General features: G+C 38.3%; 4 protein-coding genes and 2 long non-coding RNA genes across 6 annotated transcripts; all 6 read left to right on the top strand.

Annotated features, from left to right (window-relative positions):
• The first annotated feature begins 2,072 nt into the window (after positions 1 to 2,072).
• On the top strand, positions 2,073 to 4,768 carry LOC145703666 (major facilitator superfamily domain-containing protein 12-like). The gene is made up of 7 exons (XM_081781051.1): positions 2,073 to 2,344; positions 2,444 to 2,633; positions 2,671 to 2,953; positions 3,545 to 3,681; positions 3,722 to 3,938; positions 3,977 to 4,124; positions 4,296 to 4,768. Exons 1-7 carry the CDS (start codon positions 2,113 to 2,115, stop codon positions 4,472 to 4,474), a joined length of 1,386 nt encoding a protein of 461 aa, XP_081637177.1. The 5' UTR covers positions 2,073 to 2,112; the 3' UTR covers positions 4,475 to 4,768.
• A 1,134-nt stretch (positions 4,769 to 5,902) lies between these two features.
• On the top strand, positions 5,903 to 6,326 carry LOC145705263 (uncharacterized). The gene is made up of 2 exons (XR_014134573.1): positions 5,903 to 5,960; positions 6,050 to 6,326. It is a non-coding gene; the product is annotated as an uncharacterized LOC145705263 (long non-coding RNA).
• Positions 6,327 to 6,549: 223 nt separating this feature from the next.
• LOC145703507 (uncharacterized) lies at positions 6,550 to 9,622 on the top strand. The gene is made up of 3 exons (XR_014134365.1): positions 6,550 to 6,829; positions 9,390 to 9,472; positions 9,519 to 9,622. It is a non-coding gene; the product is annotated as an uncharacterized LOC145703507 (long non-coding RNA).
• A 264-nt stretch (positions 9,623 to 9,886) lies between these two features.
• LOC145703506 (muscarinic acetylcholine receptor M5-like) lies at positions 9,887 to 12,413 on the top strand. Its single transcript, XM_081780869.1, has 7 exons — positions 9,887 to 9,997; positions 10,070 to 10,173; positions 10,223 to 10,437; positions 10,508 to 10,583; positions 11,741 to 11,831; positions 11,881 to 12,025; positions 12,066 to 12,413. Exons 1-7 carry the CDS (start codon positions 9,959 to 9,961, stop codon positions 12,173 to 12,175), a joined length of 780 nt encoding a protein of 259 aa, XP_081636995.1. The 5' UTR covers positions 9,887 to 9,958; the 3' UTR covers positions 12,176 to 12,413.
• Positions 12,414 to 13,006: 593 nt separating this feature from the next.
• LOC145701049 (uncharacterized) lies at positions 13,007 to 14,649 on the top strand. Its single transcript, XM_081778279.1, has 3 exons — positions 13,007 to 13,347; positions 13,861 to 14,291; positions 14,438 to 14,649. Exons 1-3 carry the CDS (start codon positions 13,007 to 13,009, stop codon positions 14,647 to 14,649), a joined length of 984 nt encoding a protein of 327 aa, XP_081634405.1.
• Positions 14,620 to 15,223, top strand: LOC145703636 (uncharacterized). Its single transcript, XM_081781021.1, has 3 exons — positions 14,620 to 14,857; positions 14,901 to 14,995; positions 15,038 to 15,223. Exons 1-3 carry the CDS (start codon positions 14,690 to 14,692, stop codon positions 15,183 to 15,185), a joined length of 411 nt encoding a protein of 136 aa, XP_081637147.1. The 5' UTR covers positions 14,620 to 14,689; the 3' UTR covers positions 15,186 to 15,223.
• The last annotated feature ends 909 nt before the right edge of the window (positions 15,224 to 16,132 follow it).

The raw sequence follows: 16,132 nt of genomic DNA, 5'->3' as shown, positions 1-16,132 counted from the left end.
TGTTGCCCCACATTTGTGCTCGAGTCCGTTGTTTGAAACATATTTTATGCTCGCTGAAATAATAGATAATGATTAATAAAATACTTTTACCCATTGTCAATGGGCCATTGACGGCAAATATCGCAAGTTCCGGGATATGGATGGCTTAGCATAGCTACAAAATATTATATTACGATAAGGCGGAGAAAATCGATTTGCATTTCGAAACTTACACCCTTCATCTTTTCTACAGACGTAAGGCTCTTCCATAGCTTGTGCCGCAATCCGAATCTCAGAATTGATGTATTGACTTGCTGCTAATGGGCTCCGACCACAATCAAGTTGATCTTTGCGGAATCTACTCTGTCTCGTCAGTCCTTCATCTGATCTTCAGGAAGCTTTGTCATGAAAGAAGAACTCTTCATTTGCGAAAATCGCCGGATAGCTCTCGATTTCGCACAGAATATTGACGCTTGAACTCTTCAATCTTGCTCCAGTAAAGTAAAGTCTGCCATTCTTTACACGAATTAGAGTTGCATTTCGTCTTTGAACAAGGCCCAACTCTGCTCTCTTCGCGATTGCTGGCTGAACATTTTCGAGTAGTGTCTTCTTTTCGATATGGCAACTCCATAATCAACATCATCATCAACTAAGCTTTCGCCCGCCAGTTTTCTTTTGTGAAGAGCTGGTTATGGTTTCGTTGTCAAAATTGGAGGAAATCGAGCCGAAGCAACATTTTTTATTCTGTAACCAGTCCAGAAAGAGGACGATGAAAAATTGAAGCCAACGATTTCAATTTTTGATAACTGATTGAGTTCCCAAATCGATTTCGGTGTAAAAATTCTTCCGTTTTTATGTTTTTGCCCCAATATCGCGCATGCTTCTTTGGCTGCCGAGAATTGATCTTCTTTCAGCTTCAAACCATACCAGCTTTTTCCAGTTTTTTCGTTAAAAAATCTTTCACGGATACATTCGGTTCTAGTATCTTTTTAAGGTGACATAAGATTAGAGGGATAATATGGTATCATTGCGGTACCTTTAGTTATTTCAGGAATAATTCTGAAGCATTTTAAGTGACCCAAAGTCCACCCTTCAGGGCAAAATCGCTGAGAATCTCTAGCAAAAACCGATCTCGACAAAAAATATAGAAAATTTGCAGTAAAGTCATACTGAGAGATTTTCAAGGGACAGCTTAGGATAACTCATTTACGAAAGTCTGAGAATAAATATCAATATTTGCTTTGATCAGCATTCCGATGCAGTTGGAATGCGAGAAATAAGAACTGAATCTTAGTTATTTCTTTTTAATCTGACTTCTTAAATCTGACATTTGAAATAATCAGTAAAGTCATCGAACCGTAAAAGTCAACATCTTGCGTCATCTTCTCATAAGAGCTTGAAATTTTCGACGATTGCGATCAGTGTTCCTTTTTTATGCGGAATGAACTACTGTGGTTCAATACGAACCCACGCTGAATTCTTGAACGAGAGCGCGTAAAATTGACTCGCCCTACTTTGTATATTTTTCTCACAATTTCTTTCCTGGCCTTTGAACAATAAGAGATAATGCTGAGCTGGAAGTTGTTTGCTGAAGCAAGCTTATTTTTGTAAAGAGAATAATCCAGAAGAACAGAAGAAGCTCAAAAGGGTTGACAAGAAGAAAGAAAGGAGAGAAACAGAAGATAGAAAATGAGCACAATTTCGCCTCGGGTCAAAGGAAAGGGTTGAGTCTTTAGAAAAAAATGGTGAATGAGAATGATTAGATTAAGGAATAAGGGTGTCAAAGCGTTAAAGATCCTTAATGAAAATAGAGGACTACTTTTTCGCGGACAGATTCTTCTTGAAAGTCCCCATTTTAACGGATTCGAATTCGAAGATTTCTTGTATTAAAAATTCGATAAAAAGCTGGAAGAAAGACCCATCTTTCTTTCAAGAAACAATACTATTTTATCTGATATTCACGGAAGTTCAACTGGAAGCTTCAGTTTCTTCGTTATTCAAATAAATTCTTGAACAAAGAACACGAGTTCCACACATCTTTTGTTTTCATGCAACAAACTCGCTTTTCAATGATTCAATCCTCAAACAGCTGGCTACTCGGTGGGTCACGTGCTCAATGACCTCTGCGCGGCCATGTGGTTCAGCTACTTATTGGTCTATTTTCATCAGATTTTGATGCTCGACGCTGATACTGCTGGATATTTGCTTCTGATAGGACAATTAACGGACGGCTTCGCAACGCCTTTTGTCGGAATCGAGAGTGATAGAGTTGGATTGCTGGGGAAGATTTATGGCAGAAGAAAAAGCTGGCATTTGTTTGGAACAATTTGTGTCATTCTCAGTTTTATATTTATCTTTACACCAGGTAATGAGGCTTTTTAGACGCGCGAATCGTCAATATTGTCGATTTCTAGTTATGTAAATGCGGTTTTCTGCAAAATTGATTGATTACTCTCAATTCTAGTGCCAAAATACATCCCAGATGTCACTCCAGATTGGGTCGCACTGGTTTATTATACGCCCTTTATCGTCATTTTTCAAATCGGCTGGGCTTCGACGCAAGTTTCTCATCTTTCAGTCATTCCAAATTTGACGCCAGTTGCGAGGGAAAGAACCCAACTCAATTCTTTCAGATATGGCGGAACTGTTCTCAGGTAAACGAGGGAGAAAGGCGTTTTCAAATTTTGTTAGCTCGATCGCAGTCTATGGAATCGCTTTTGCTTTCCTGCAGAGCTCAGATTCTGACGATCTCGGCTGGAATGACCGATTTATTTTCAACAAACTTGCGATTATTGTTATTTGCACTGGGTCCTTTTTCTCCTTTCTCTTCCATCTTTTTGTGCCAGAAGAAACGGAACTCGGGCCATTGGGAACAATCGCCAATGTGAACTATGATGAGGATGATGACAACGAGGAGAACAGAGGTCACATAGAGAATGAAGGAACACCTTTGCTGACTGAAAGCAATGAGGAGGTACGTTAGTGATCTTGATATCTATGATATAAAATTGAACGATTTTAATTTAATTTCCAGATAAACTCACAAAAAGTAACATATTGAGAAATAAATTTTGCTCCACAGAATTCTATGTCCTTTTTTGAATGATATCAATTATGAGCAAAATCGAACGTATGCATTTAAGCCTTAATTTTTCGAATACTTTTGAATATTTTAAAAATAAATATTGAAATGAACCGATCAATTTTCTTCGCGATTGACATCACTTGTGGCTGCTACTATTTTCTGGAGTTTGAAAAATTTAGGTAGCCATCACTTGGACTGGAATGGCATTAAAATAAACTTTTTAGACTAATATTATATAATAACTTATATTAGTAATATAAGTTATTTTGACGTTTTCTACGGTTGAAAAGTATGACAGAAAAGACCATAATAACAAGAAATTTTGTAGAAATAGGCAGTTTTAGGTCTTGATTCTATTGAAGTCAAAAAGAATATTTTAAATGTGCCGTCACTTCCTATAGGAATTATACACATAAAGTAGCACAAATTTCTCCAGAAATGAACCTCCCATCTGCCGATAAATCGACATTTTCCTTTCAGACCATCAAAAAATGGACGGAATGGTTCAAGCTGCCGAACTTTTATCTGACAGGACTCATCTACATGTCAAGCCGTCTTATTGTGAACATGTCCCAAGTCTACATGCCATTTTACCTTACCGATTCTCTCGGTGTTCAGTGAGTACCCTCATCAATTCTCGAATGAAACAAATTCTAGAAAAACGATGATAGCAATCGTCCCATTGATAGTGTTCATTTCCGGCTTTGTTATGAGCATGAGCGTTCCGATCTTGAACAAGTACATCAACAACAATGTGATTTACATCATCGGCACAGTTCTTTGCATATCCGGATTCATCTGGGCACGTGATTTAGCAACGCCAATTGGAGCAGTCGACCCAAGCAGAAGATATGAAATCATCGGCGTCGCAATCGTAAGCAGACAAAACATTAGTTTTCTACCCTTTTCTAGATGAATGGAGCTGGATGTGCGGCAGTGCTGATATCTTCCTTATCCCTCACAGCGTTTCTAATTGGTGATAATTGCTCTACTTCGGCGTTTGTTTATGGAGCCATGAGTTTAACGGATAAGATAGCTAATGGAATCGCTGTTGTTATCAGTAAGTCTGATAAAAGGTGTAGTTATGGCAGAGGAATGGGGAGAAAGGGTCCTGTCAACCAATCAAAAGCCAGCTTATTTTGTGGCAGCCAATAAAAAATAAGCAATCCTCCTCTCCCTTTTTTCACCCATGTATTTTCACAGGGGAAGAAAATATTAAGCAAGTTTTCAGTTCAAAACGAAGATCCATGCTCCTGCAACTGCGAGGACTGCGGCAAGTTCTTCCGCGAAGTACTCACAATCGGCGTCTCAGCAATCTGCGCTGTGGCGAGCCTAGCCGTCGTGGCGCATTATTTTCTCTTCGTCCGGCAGCCGCGGCAGCAGACGGGATACGAGCGCATCGACGATTAATTTTTCATCCTCTTCTTCGCGTTTCGACTCACTCAAACTAACGGATATGTAACTTATATTAAATTAATATTCACGCGTCCTTGTAGATATCCTCGATGAAACTTACTATTTTTAAGGCTTTAGTACCTTATGTATCTATTCTTACGCACATTTACAGTCGTCATTTTTGTATAAACACCTTTAATTCCTGTCTAAAAATAGACAAGCCACTCTTCCAATCCAGTATTACCTGTATTTCAAGACGAAAAAATTTCTTCATCCCTGAAAAATTCATCAATAAAAAGAAAAGCCTCTTTCTTGGAAAATCACGTGTCAATTCCCCGAGCTCCCTATGAAAGGAATAATTATTCGCATTAATCTCCACAAACGTTCAAAAGCTCTATCAAAAATTGACGCTTTGGCTTCGATTTAGAGGGCATTTTGGTTTTTTTTGTGCTGGTTTTGGGCTTTAGAAAAATTCAGAAGCATTTTTCGCCAAAAAATCCTTCTTTTTTTTTTGTTAGGAAGGTCATCCCCTTTTAAGGAACCCCCCCGTCAGCTTTTTTGAAAAATCAGATTTCGGAAATTTAAAATTTTGACCCCGGAAATGGATTCTTCGGTTCAAAAAACGATTTAGAGGCTTCATTTTTTGGGGGTCTATCTCGACTCCTTCTGAAGGAGTCCTTCACCCTCAAAATCCCATTTTAAAAGCGGATTTTTCGCCGAAAATTGACGAATTTGCCCTTATTTCGGCAAAAATATTGATTTTTCTTGGTCAAATCTTCGTCTTTTCAAGTTTTTGAAGCAAATATGACTTGAGGACAAAATTTCAATTTTTCGGAGGAAAGGGGGGGGGTCCTTAAAAAATTTCCTCCTAAAAACGTATTGGAAGGAGAATCTACTTAGTTCCTTCTAACTCGCTGACTGTATTTCTTGGAGGTACCCTAAGCCCTCAATGTATAATTGATCGTTTGAGGGAGGAAGCTACTAATGTATTTTGAAAGTGAGTGAAAGCTTGGAAAGTCTCTTGAATTTTAGAGCGTCGCACGTTGGCCACTGAGCTGGGCTTCACCAAGCATCTTGCATGATTGAAGGGATTCCCTGTATTTCTAACTGTACTTGTCGCCGCAGAATACCGGCAGAAACAACCCTCTATTCCGCTGGACTGTGGCCACGAACAACCTGATTTTCCAAATGAATTTTAAAGCCCGTTTTCGTGGATAGAAAAACCGCCCTTTTTTGACAGTAGATCCTTAAGAAAAAAGTACTGCAAATGAACTTTCTCAGCAAAAAATAAATGGTAGTCTTTTAAATCGCAGTTGGCAAATAGCAGATAGCACCGGCGCGGGACGTAAACTTTCCTTATCGAAAAAATGAAAAAGGTCAACAGAATCCGAGGTGCCAAAAATTCTTTCAACCATTTCATTCGAGATTTTTTGAAAAAGAAAGATGGGAAGCAAGTGTTGTAAACGGTCGAAAGCGGTTGATGATGCGCCCGAAAATCAAGGTTTGAAATTAAATTTGATTTGAAAATAATTATTTTTCTCAAGTTTTTTATTATAAAATAATTTTATTAAAATTCATTATAAAATTTAGCCGAAGAAAAGCAAGAAGTGAAAACTCCCGTGAGAGAGGCAACTCCTGCACCAGCCGAATTCAAAAATGAAGAAAAGCAAGAACAAGATCTAGAAAAAGAACCCGAAGCTGAGCCAGAACCTGAGCCTAAGGAACAACCCGAACCCGAGCCCGAAAAGGAACCAGCGCAAGAACCCCAGCTGGAACCTGAGCCAGAAGAAGAATCAGCCGCAGCGGAGGAAGATTCTTTTTAGAAAGAAAAAAACGCTGTATTAGAAAAATTCAACATTCAACATGAAACAGACATAGATTAAATTTGAATGCAGGCTCATTTGTGACGTAAATCGAGCTTTATTCAAAGAAAAAGCTCATTCTTTCCAGTGTTAGGCGCTTTTTTCATCTCTGGAAAACTGGAAAAATTAATCAAAAGATTTTGCTGAAAATCTTTATACTTAAGGTTTAAACTAAAGGTAAAATATCATCTTTATCAGCATTTCAAGCGGCAGCGCCTTGAACTTGCCCCGCGGCGCGTTCGCTAGCGCATTCCGCGGCGCCCGCGAGCTTCATTTTCCGTGTCAGAGGGTTGGCATGTTCAGATTCTAACTTTCGATCCCTGTCGAATCCAATTCCAGAGCTTCAAATCATTTTTGCTCAATTAGCCCGTGTTCTTGTCTGTCAGAGATTTAATTTCAAATCGGCAAACTCAGAATAGGAAGAAGCGAAAATTGCAAGAATTTAAATGGCGGAAAATAGAATCGAATGAAAGAGAAGAGATTGAAATTACACGCGCTTTTCTGAATTGTAAGTAAAACAGACATTTTTTAACAGAATTCGCCGAAACCCATAAAACTACTCAACCGATTTAAAAATTGACCTTGATGCAATACTCCTAGTTGAGACAAAATTTCATAAATCATGAATTTTAAAAGGAAAGAAAATTGAAAGAATCTCTCCTCATTCTTATGACAAACAAGGTAAAAACGATTTTTTAATAAAACTTTTGCTTTTAGAGATTTTCCTAAAATAAGGTTATCGAGCGAGATACTTGAAAAAATTATATTTGGGGACCTATTTAGAGTACCCTAAGTAGGAAACCTGATTCTGAGGAACCTGAGAATATTGGTGAAGCCGCTTTCATGAAGATATTAAGGACCCTGACTCAGGTTTTCTGCACAGGTTGTCATCTTCTGCGTAGATTCTACACAGCTTTGGGTCAAGAAATCCGTCAATCATGAGTTTTCATGAGCGAAATTATCTTTTTCAAATTAATACTTTCTATCAGTACTTTATGGATTGATTTTGATAGTCAAAGAATTTTTGGCAAGAAAATTTTTTACAAAATAGTCGTCATTTAATCGACTTAATGAAGATATCGGTCATATCAATAATATTCAAATTAGGGCAATTGCGAACAAAAATCGAAAACTCACAGCTCAGCGAGAGCTTTTGATACTATCAAGCAATGATCGATTCTATTTTTTTCTATAAATTATTCATAGAATTACAGTAAGAATGTTGGTCACGGCATTAAAAATGAATCCGCCCAATTAGCGTTTATGGCCCAATTCATCAAAGCTAATCCTGTTGCTTGTTATATACACTTTGGACTCCTGAAGCAATATCCTTCACGGCCGTAAAATATGTCCGCATATGAGCACTGAATATTCAACAGTCAATTTAGCCTGTTAAATGCAACCTCTCGGTATAATCCGCCACTTGATATAATTTTACACTTCGGGAAACAACGCTTTTTTTCACTTTGGAAATCGGACTTTTTGTGCAGCAGATTTGAGAAAGAGAAATTTTGCGAAGGTAAAGGAAGAAATAATTATAAAAATTAAAATCCGCGTTATTTGGAAGAGTAAATAATCTGGATCAGAAATTATATTTTAATGAAATGAAGCATCTTTTACTAATTTGGAGAGGAAATAGATATCGATAGATTGTCATTTAAGCACCATGTCGTTACGTAAAAATAATATACTCACAGACTGGGTAAACTTGCTCTTGATCTTCAGTCTGCAATACTACCGTATGGTCTACTGGCTAGACTCAACTCATGACTCGGTCACTATTAAAGAGTTCCTTTTCTAAAAAAAATTCAGGGGTTCTGGCCGTCGATCTTCGAGCAGCCGAATAAAGACTTTTGATTTGTCGCTTCGTAACTACCTAAAATATGAATGCAAATGATAATTATCAATTGGAAGCTTTCTGTCAGATTCGATCTAACCTTTCTGGAAATCATAAGTATTCATTTTTAAATGAATAACTGGATTTTTATAACACTAGTTCGTTGACTTGTTATCTCTATTCTGTCAATTAATGTGGTATAAAACAAGATTTCCTTACTTGAAAATCATAATCATGTTACAAATAGTAAAAATATAATATAATTAGAATTAAAAATTGTTAAAAATGCTATTTTTGATAAAAGAGAGTTCATTCTTTGCAACAAAAGTTCTTTCTTACCTCAAATCAGAATCCAATTGACAGTTTGGAGACAGTTCCAAAGATTGATCCAGTCGACTGACAATCTGAGTTCAAAAACATCCCCTTTTACCCATGTTCTTTTGTTCGAATTGTTCGAAATTGAAGTCGACATGTTATTCAGTGAATTTTAACCGTAACAAGGTACCCGGCTAAAATCGTTTCTAAACGAGTGAGCATAGTGGCGCAACAGAACGCGCCTGAACGCGGAGACAAGCACCAAATTGAATATTTAAAATGCTCAAGCTCGAGACATAACTTATTCAAACACTTCACGCTGATCGTCCAAAAGTCCAACCATCTTAGTCAAGGTTGTTTTCGCGTTGATTTTCTATCGTTTTCATTCGCTTATCTTTTTAATCAGGGTTCGGCGATCTGACTAAGTGCTCAGGAAAAACTATTCCTGAGTCAGGTTATTACTCAGTTCAGAATGTGAGGCCTAAGTTGCCCCTTAATGAATCCCAAGAAAAGTCTGAGATTCGCTAGATTTCAAAGAAAAAGACAGTCATGAAACCATAAGAAAATATTTCTACGGTTATATAAATATTTTTATTTTGCTCCTGAATATTGATCGGGTTGTGTTATATTTATAACAACGTTCTAGAGCCAAAAGCGTAACTTTGAATCAGCACTGCTTGAAAATATGACTTTAACCTGACTCCTCACTTTCGAGATGGGTCAAATCTGTGACCTAGATATGTGCATTTAATAGGACTTGAAAATGGCGTTAACTTGACAAGAATCTCAAATTAACCGCGAAGAACCTTTTCGTCCGTTCAACCAGAAACCATCACAAATTGACTCGTAAACTTGACTCTTTATAACGACTAAACCTTTACCTTCTTGCACCACAGACGTTTACAGTTATTTTCAGATGAATACAGATGGAACGACGTCTTGGAACATCAGTACAACACTTGCCCCGACAACTTACGGAAATGACAGCAGCGCGTTTACGTTAGTTTTCTGAGTTCGAGAATCTTTATCAATTTTTTAATTTCAGCACCGCCGTGGCAGGAATGCCTCCCAGTCGCTACTCGACTCCATCAACAATAACAATTGTTATTTTGGCATTGACCGCAAGTCTGATAACTTCTTGCGGAAATGTCTTAGGATCGGGCTCAATATAATATAATATAATATAATATAATATAATATAATATAATATAATATAATATAATATAATATAATATAATATAATATAATATAATATAATATAATATAATATAATATAATATAATATAATATAATATAATATAGAGCCCTGGTCAAGTAATTTCTTCGTTTTGCTTCTACCGCAGTCTGCGCACAATCAACAACTACCTCATCCTCAACTTAGCCATCGCCGATTTGTCTCGGGTTTAGCCTCGCTCAGCTCATAAGGATATTTTAAAAACAATTTCAATTGCGTTCGATTATAAACCTTCAGCAAAGATTATCGGAATGTATTCTATGAATGTTTATACTGTTTACCTTGTACAGGTAAGAGAGTTTTCATCATTATTCAATTAAAATGGCGACACCCTTATTTTCGTACCGAGTTTTTTTGTTTAGGGCGGCTGGTACATGGGTAACTTCGCCTGCAATGTCTGGCTGGGAGTGGACTACGTCGCCTCAAATGCATCCGTTCTCAATCTGCTCATTATTTGTATAGATAGGTACTCACCAATTCTTAGATAAGAGGTTTCGAAGCTTGTTCTTTTTCAGATATTTGTCGGTAAATTTCCCGGTGAAGTACCGCAACCATCGAAAACTGGTGCATGTCAAAATCGCCATGGCCTTGACCTGGATCATTTCTGCCATTCTTTGGGGTCCATGGGTCCTGTGGCAAATGGTCGATCCAAAGCAGCAGCCAGCTGCTAATAAATGCTACGTGAAGGCCATTTTTGAGTCTGCTGCCATCGGTCTAGCGACTTCGGCAGGTTTGGAACGCACTTTTTTGAAATGCCAAGTTGCTCAAAATCAATCAATGATGGTTATGTAATCGTTCAGGGGCTTTTTATGTGCCTGCGATTGCGATGATGTTTCTTTACGCAAAGGTGTACATGACGATCGCGGCGAGAAAAAAGTAATTATCGATAAAAAATCAAAAGCTCTTTTTACGACTTACACAAGAAAAATAGTCATTTTGAACAACCCGCCACTGGGTCTTAACACTTTTAATGAATAATCAATTGAGTTTATCAACGATAAATATTCAATTTAATGTTTTAAAAAATCTTTTATGGTGTCTTTATTAAAATATTTTGCTTATTGACAAAATATCTAGAAGAAATTCCAAAGTGTCGCAAATAATTTTCGGCATTTCGAATCGCTCCTCAGCAAAAACGTTTAAATCGCGTTTTTCAATAAGAAGAAAAGGATCGCATGATCCTTCAAACAACTCAAATCGAACTGAAATACTGTAAGACTAGATCAGTACTGCTGATTCAGTAGTCTCAACCCAGATGACCCAAAGGGATTTCATCTGGAAAGATGCAGATTTACAGGGGCACTCGATTACTTTGTCTGCTAGGCATTGCTATTTCCGGTCAGAAATTGACGAGATTACATAATCATCGTCAATCTGAGACCGAAAATATCCCCATCTGGTATAGAGTTGCAAATTTGCTGAGCTGAGTGAGCTGAGCTGGCTGAGTGAGCTGAGCAGTCGCTCAGCTCAGCTCCGCTCACTGATTTTCGAAAATGAATTTATCTGCTCAGCTCAGCTCAATTATTCTCGAACATGATCTGTTCTGCTCAGCTCAGCTCAGAGAAGTATCATTCAATCAGGTCAGCTCAATGATTTTAACAAAATTTCACTTCTAAAAAACAGTAAAAAATTGCTCAACTCAGCTCACTCAGCTCAGCTCAGCTCAGCTCTAATTAGGCCCTAATTATTAGGGTCTGCTGAGCTCAGCTCAGCTCAACTACCTTAAAAAAGGTCTGCTCAGCTCAGCTCAGCTCAATGACCTCTGAAAATGGCCAGCTCAGCTCAGCTCAGTGAGCTCCGAAATAGGCCAGCTCAGCTCAGCTCAGTGAGCTCCGAAATAGGCCAGCTCAGCTCAGAGAATTTCTCACTCAGCTCAGCTCAGCGAAAATAAAGCCAAATTTGCAACTCTGGTCAGGTAGACATTCACGAAAAGAGCCTCTGGTAAATTAACCACTATGACATGACTTAATTCTTCTTTGTAGAAAATGTAGTTTTCCCCCTTTTTGCTTATTATTTATTTTTGTTCTTTACAGCAATCTGCAAAACGCCGTAATCAGCAGCACAGTAAATAAGCTGGCCAAAGACGCAACAAGCCCGGTAAAGACTTCAAGCATCAAAATATCCGTAAGTCTCTTTAATCCGTTCCAGACTCGCTTATTCATTCTGGATTAAGGATGAGCAGGACTCAAAGGGAACGATGGATCTGTCAGACGAGCCGAGCCAAATTTCGAACGTCGACGACAGCGGCGAAAAAGAGGAAAAGGAGAAAAAGTCGTTCTGGTCGCGCCTCGCCAGCAAAAAAGATGCCTCGTCAACAGGTTAAAAAATTCGACTAATTCTAATCAACGGTATCTTCAGCGGCGACTCCGCAACCTCAAAAACCGCAGTATGGACGACAACTGAAAAGTTTGAAGAAAGAGTCAAGAGCAACAAGGCTTTTAGCTGCCATTATTTTCGGCACGGGCTGACAAAATGTTAATTTTATGACAAATTTTGGAGCGAAAGTCTGATATTATAGGTTGAATTTACACAATACTATTTTTTGTCAGCCTCAAGTCTTTATAAGCCTTTGGGCGCCTTATAATATCCTTGTAGGAGCAGTTTCTTAGATAAAGAAAATTGATTGATTAAATAAAATTTTAAACACCATATTAAATTAAACCGCTAGTGGACCTGCAATTTTTTAAATTATTGGTCCAAGAAAACTATTTGTAATATTCAACGAGTTTTACAGCGATGTGTACGTTTTAAATCATGTAAGTTATAATTATTCAGTATTTGAAACGCAATTTTTCAGATTCATTCTCTAAAAATATCTCAAGAAACCAATAAAGTTTACGCCTCGCTTCAAATGCAAGTTCCAGAGATAGCTTGGGAGCTCTCCTACTGGCTATGCTATCTCAACAGGACTCGGTTTTTTCATCATCATATTCTTCTGTCTCGTTTTTCCTAACCGATGAAAGTACTCTCAACCCAGTGTGCTACGCCGCGTGCAATCCAGCCTTTCGATCTGCCTTCATAGGTAAAATTCTAAAATTATTCTCTTCCTTGATTTCAACCTGATTTCAGCCATTCTGACGTGTTCAAAACGAGTAGCAAAATAAAACCTATATTTAAACTGAAAACAAATAAACCACAACGAACAAAGCACAAAGTACAGTTACGAAAGCCTTGCAAAATATTACGAGTTCATCTGCAGGCTTGAGTCCAAATTCATAAAATTTAAGCGCTCGGGAAATGTCAAAGGGCAAAAGCTCCGGATAAGAACAGAAGTTTGAAGCGAAAAATTGCAGACAGAAATGATGAAATTACTAGGGTTAACGATTTGTTCGATTTTCGCAAATGAGATTTTCGGTGGATACAGTTTTAACGAGAATTGCCCGGATGGAGATCGAGAAGTAGCATGTGTCCGCCAGTGCTCATCCGACTATGATTTCTGCAAGCGCAATTGCAACGAAAACTCTTTCTGCGAAGAAAACTGCGCGAGGGACATGTTTGACTGCGGAAACAGCTGTCCTTGCCACACTGAATGCTTCGCTGGCTGCATTGGCTGTGAAAGCAATACATGTGGCGCCTGTTTCATTCCGGAAGAAAATGAAGACTTCACGAGTTGCTATGAAGATGCTGAGCGAGTTTACGCGTAAGGACATGATTTTTGGAAAAGAACCATAACAATAAAAATTCATTGGTCAGTAAATAAAAATTGCTATCATATTTTGTGAGCAAGTTTAAGTACGAAAAATAGATCTCATCATGACCACAAAGAAATATATACCATGATTATCATTTCTGAGTGACGGGACAATCAGGGCCGCCCACGCAATTTTCGCTCGTTCGGACAAATTTTGCATTGTAAAATGTCCAAACGACTGAATGACGGATGAGAGTCCGTCATTCAGGAATGATAATCGCGGTATATAATATCAATATAAATATATATACCGATCAGATTTGGTAGCTTAGGCGGCCGCAAATCTGGGTCTGAAGCCCTCTCAGACCGAGAGAGCGAGGGCTGGCTCTCATTGGTTAAATCGAAGGCCACGTCATCCTCACCGCCTAATTTTCCAGATCTGATCGGTATATAATAATTATCAATTTGATAATTTGGCAAATTTATGGATCAGGACGTCTTGATCATAAGATACTTTTTTAGAAATTGCCTCCTGTCCTGCAGTGGAAACAACCAATGCGTGAGTCAGTGCCAAGAAATATTCTCTTCCGAAATCAGAAACTGTCCCTGTGGCGCCACTTGTCCAAACGGCTGCCCCTGCGACAACGGCTACGGTGGCTGTCCAGCAGAAACCGGCTTGACCGTTCTTGGCGATAGTTATTTTGTCCTCGAACGCGTCGCCCTCTTCGTCGAAAACGATAATACTGTGTCCAAGCCAAACTGGGCAATTCCCGACCGATTCGTCTACGATTCTGGGACTGCTCTTCTCAAGGGACAGCAGTTTATTCTCGGAGGATTGACGAATTTAACCCAGATCGCGATCTTGAAGGATTGTTCCGTTGAAATGCAGAGCCAGAAGCTAGAAATTGGGTTTTCCCAGCATTATGGAGATATGACTATTTTGAATGAAAAAAGTAAGTAATTAAGCCGACATTGTTGACTTTCTTGACATGTTGTCTTTCTGTTATGTGGTAGAAAATGAGTTCGGCGAAGAGACGAACAATTACTATAAAAAGAAATAAGATCTTTGTCAATTATGGTGTTTCAAAAAATCATTCAGGTTATTTGTGTTTCTCGACTTCTACCACTCAGTGGGCGCGATGCGAGACTTTTGACGGAGAAAATGTGGAAGTAATCGAAGGAAGATCAAACTATGGCCACTATTTTGGATCTTTGGGGCATTTTGAGAATGAATTGTACGCTTTTGGCGGATGGAACTATTCAAATCCTCAAACAAGGAATGTTTTTCGTTATCAAAGTTTTCAAGGGTGAAATTGATGACTAAATGAAAACATGAAAAAGTGATAACTACATGGAAAAGCGATCGCTGACTGGATCATGGGAAGAATTCGGAACTTTCCCTTCTGAAGTATTCATCGAGCGTGCTGCTACTGTTCAAGTTCCTCAAGGCTTCATGGTTGTCGGAGGTCTTACTGATGCGGGAACACTTTCTTCGATCTGGCTTTTTGACGGAAATTGGGTGAGTCTGTTAGATCTGATAGAAAAACTCATGATTTTTTAAGACAGAAAAGGGGGCTTTGAACAAACCGGTCCACTCGAACACCGCGATTTTGATGAAAAACAACTTTATTTACTCAATTTCTGGATTCAGCGAAAAGTAAGCTTATAAAAAAATGGCCTCATTTCTAAGCCATTTTAGTCGAGAAGGCGATATTGAAAAGTTCCTGTGGGATGGCCTTTTTGTCCGAGATGTTGAAACTGTCCACAGAATCGAGTTTGAAAAGAACCCAACCGGCGACTATTTCACAACTTCTGTAGCTTTCGAAGCTCCACTTCAGTGTCTGTAGATTTCGAAATCAAAATTTGCTAAATAAATAAAACAGTTGATGAATAATTAGATGCAAATTACACAACTATCTTCAGCAATTGTTTGTTTGCGGATTTTCGAGTGCTAGAGTGCCGCTCTCACAGCAGACTTGTCAACAAAATAAAGTTCAAATCAGTCCCGGGCAAAAGCTTCTGCTTCATGATTTCAACCGAGGGGGGGTCCTTAAAAATAAATAAATTGTATTCTGCGATAGGTTTTTACAATAAAAGTTTATTTTCCTGTGCTGGGTTATAAATACTGGAAATATTCAAAAGGAAAGAAATAAAGAGTAACTGGAGAGATACTTTATTTTTTTGATAATGCAATGCGCGGAGTTTTTAAAGGATAAAGTCGCGTACTTTTTCAACAAAGATGCGAGAGAATGGATTGATGAAAATTTCCAAAATTTTTCAATTGATTAGATACTTAAAATTCAGTTTTCAACTCGACTCGCTCTTCTTGCCTAGTATCATGATGTAAGAAGAAAATGAATTTTCTTCTTTTTACCTTAATTTGAGTTTATGGAAATCATCGCCGAGTCTGTAAAGGACAATCATTCACCAATTGACTGGGACCGGATTCCGAAAAACAAGATCAAGCAAACACCTGTAACGAAGGAAAGGAGTCGGACAATGAGTAGAAAAAAATTTTTTTTTACAAATATTTCCGAAAAAGAGCAACTTTGAATCTTTTATGAAAAGATTCGAAACTTTCGAATCCAAAAGCATCCGTGACGAGGAAACCGCATCTGACGCGGTCCTCATTTACGCGAAAGAAAAGCCAGTTGACAATGTCGACGGCAAACGATTTGCGATTGTGACGATCACAGGAACGAAAGAACTTCAAGAAATGTTCCAAAATTTGCGTCTTTGTCAAGTTAAATTCGAAGAAACGGAAGCTTTTGCTCACAATGGATTTTACGAGTGC

Source organism: Oikopleura dioica, chromosome PAR (genome assembly GCF_907165135.1).
Source record: "Oikopleura dioica chromosome PAR, OKI2018_I68_1.0, whole genome shotgun sequence".
Lineage (NCBI taxonomy): Eukaryota > Metazoa > Chordata > Appendicularia > Copelata > Oikopleuridae > Oikopleura > Oikopleura dioica.
The sequence above is the reverse complement of the archived record's forward strand: the minus strand, read 5'-3'. Positions and strand labels throughout refer to the sequence as shown.

What these genes read in the sequence shown, in the direction of transcription:
- LOC145701049 (XM_081778279.1), top strand. Translation starts at nt 13,007, where the DNA reads ATGATGAAATTACTAGGGTTAACGATTTGTTCGATTTTCGCAAATGAG. An exon ending in GATGCTGAGCGAGTTTACGC is followed by an intron (nt 13,348 to 13,860) that starts GTAAGGACATGA and finishes ATACTTTTTTAG; the next exon opens with AAATTGCCTCCTGTCCTGCA. An exon ending in GACTATTTTGAATGAAAAAA is followed by an intron (nt 14,292 to 14,437) that starts GTAAGTAATTAA and finishes AAAATCATTCAG; the next exon opens with GTTATTTGTGTTTCTCGACT.
- LOC145703636 (XM_081781021.1), top strand. Translation starts at nt 14,690, where the DNA reads ATGGAAAAGCGATCGCTGACTGGATCATGGGAAGAATTCGGAACTTTC. An exon ending in GGCTTTTTGACGGAAATTGG is followed by an intron (nt 14,858 to 14,900) that starts GTGAGTCTGTTA and finishes TGATTTTTTAAG; the next exon opens with ACAGAAAAGGGGGCTTTGAA. An exon ending in ATTTCTGGATTCAGCGAAAA is followed by an intron (nt 14,996 to 15,037) that starts GTAAGCTTATAA and finishes AAGCCATTTTAG; the next exon opens with TCGAGAAGGCGATATTGAAA.
- LOC145703506 (XM_081780869.1), top strand. Translation starts at nt 9,959, where the DNA reads ATGTATTCTATGAATGTTTATACTGTTTACCTTGTACAG. An exon ending in CTTCAAGCATCAAAATATCC is followed by an intron (nt 11,832 to 11,880) that starts GTAAGTCTCTTT and finishes TTCTGGATTAAG; the next exon opens with GATGAGCAGGACTCAAAGGG. An exon ending in AAAAGATGCCTCGTCAACAG is followed by an intron (nt 12,026 to 12,065) that starts GTTAAAAAATTC and finishes CGGTATCTTCAG; the next exon opens with CGGCGACTCCGCAACCTCAA.
- LOC145703666 (XM_081781051.1), top strand. Translation starts at nt 2,113, where the DNA reads ATGTGGTTCAGCTACTTATTGGTCTATTTTCATCAGATTTTGATGCTC. An exon ending in TATATTTATCTTTACACCAG is followed by an intron (nt 2,345 to 2,443) that starts GTAATGAGGCTT and finishes TCTCAATTCTAG; the next exon opens with TGCCAAAATACATCCCAGAT. An exon ending in TGGAATCGCTGTTGTTATCA is followed by an intron (nt 4,125 to 4,295) that starts GTAAGTCTGATA and finishes GCAAGTTTTCAG; the next exon opens with TTCAAAACGAAGATCCATGC.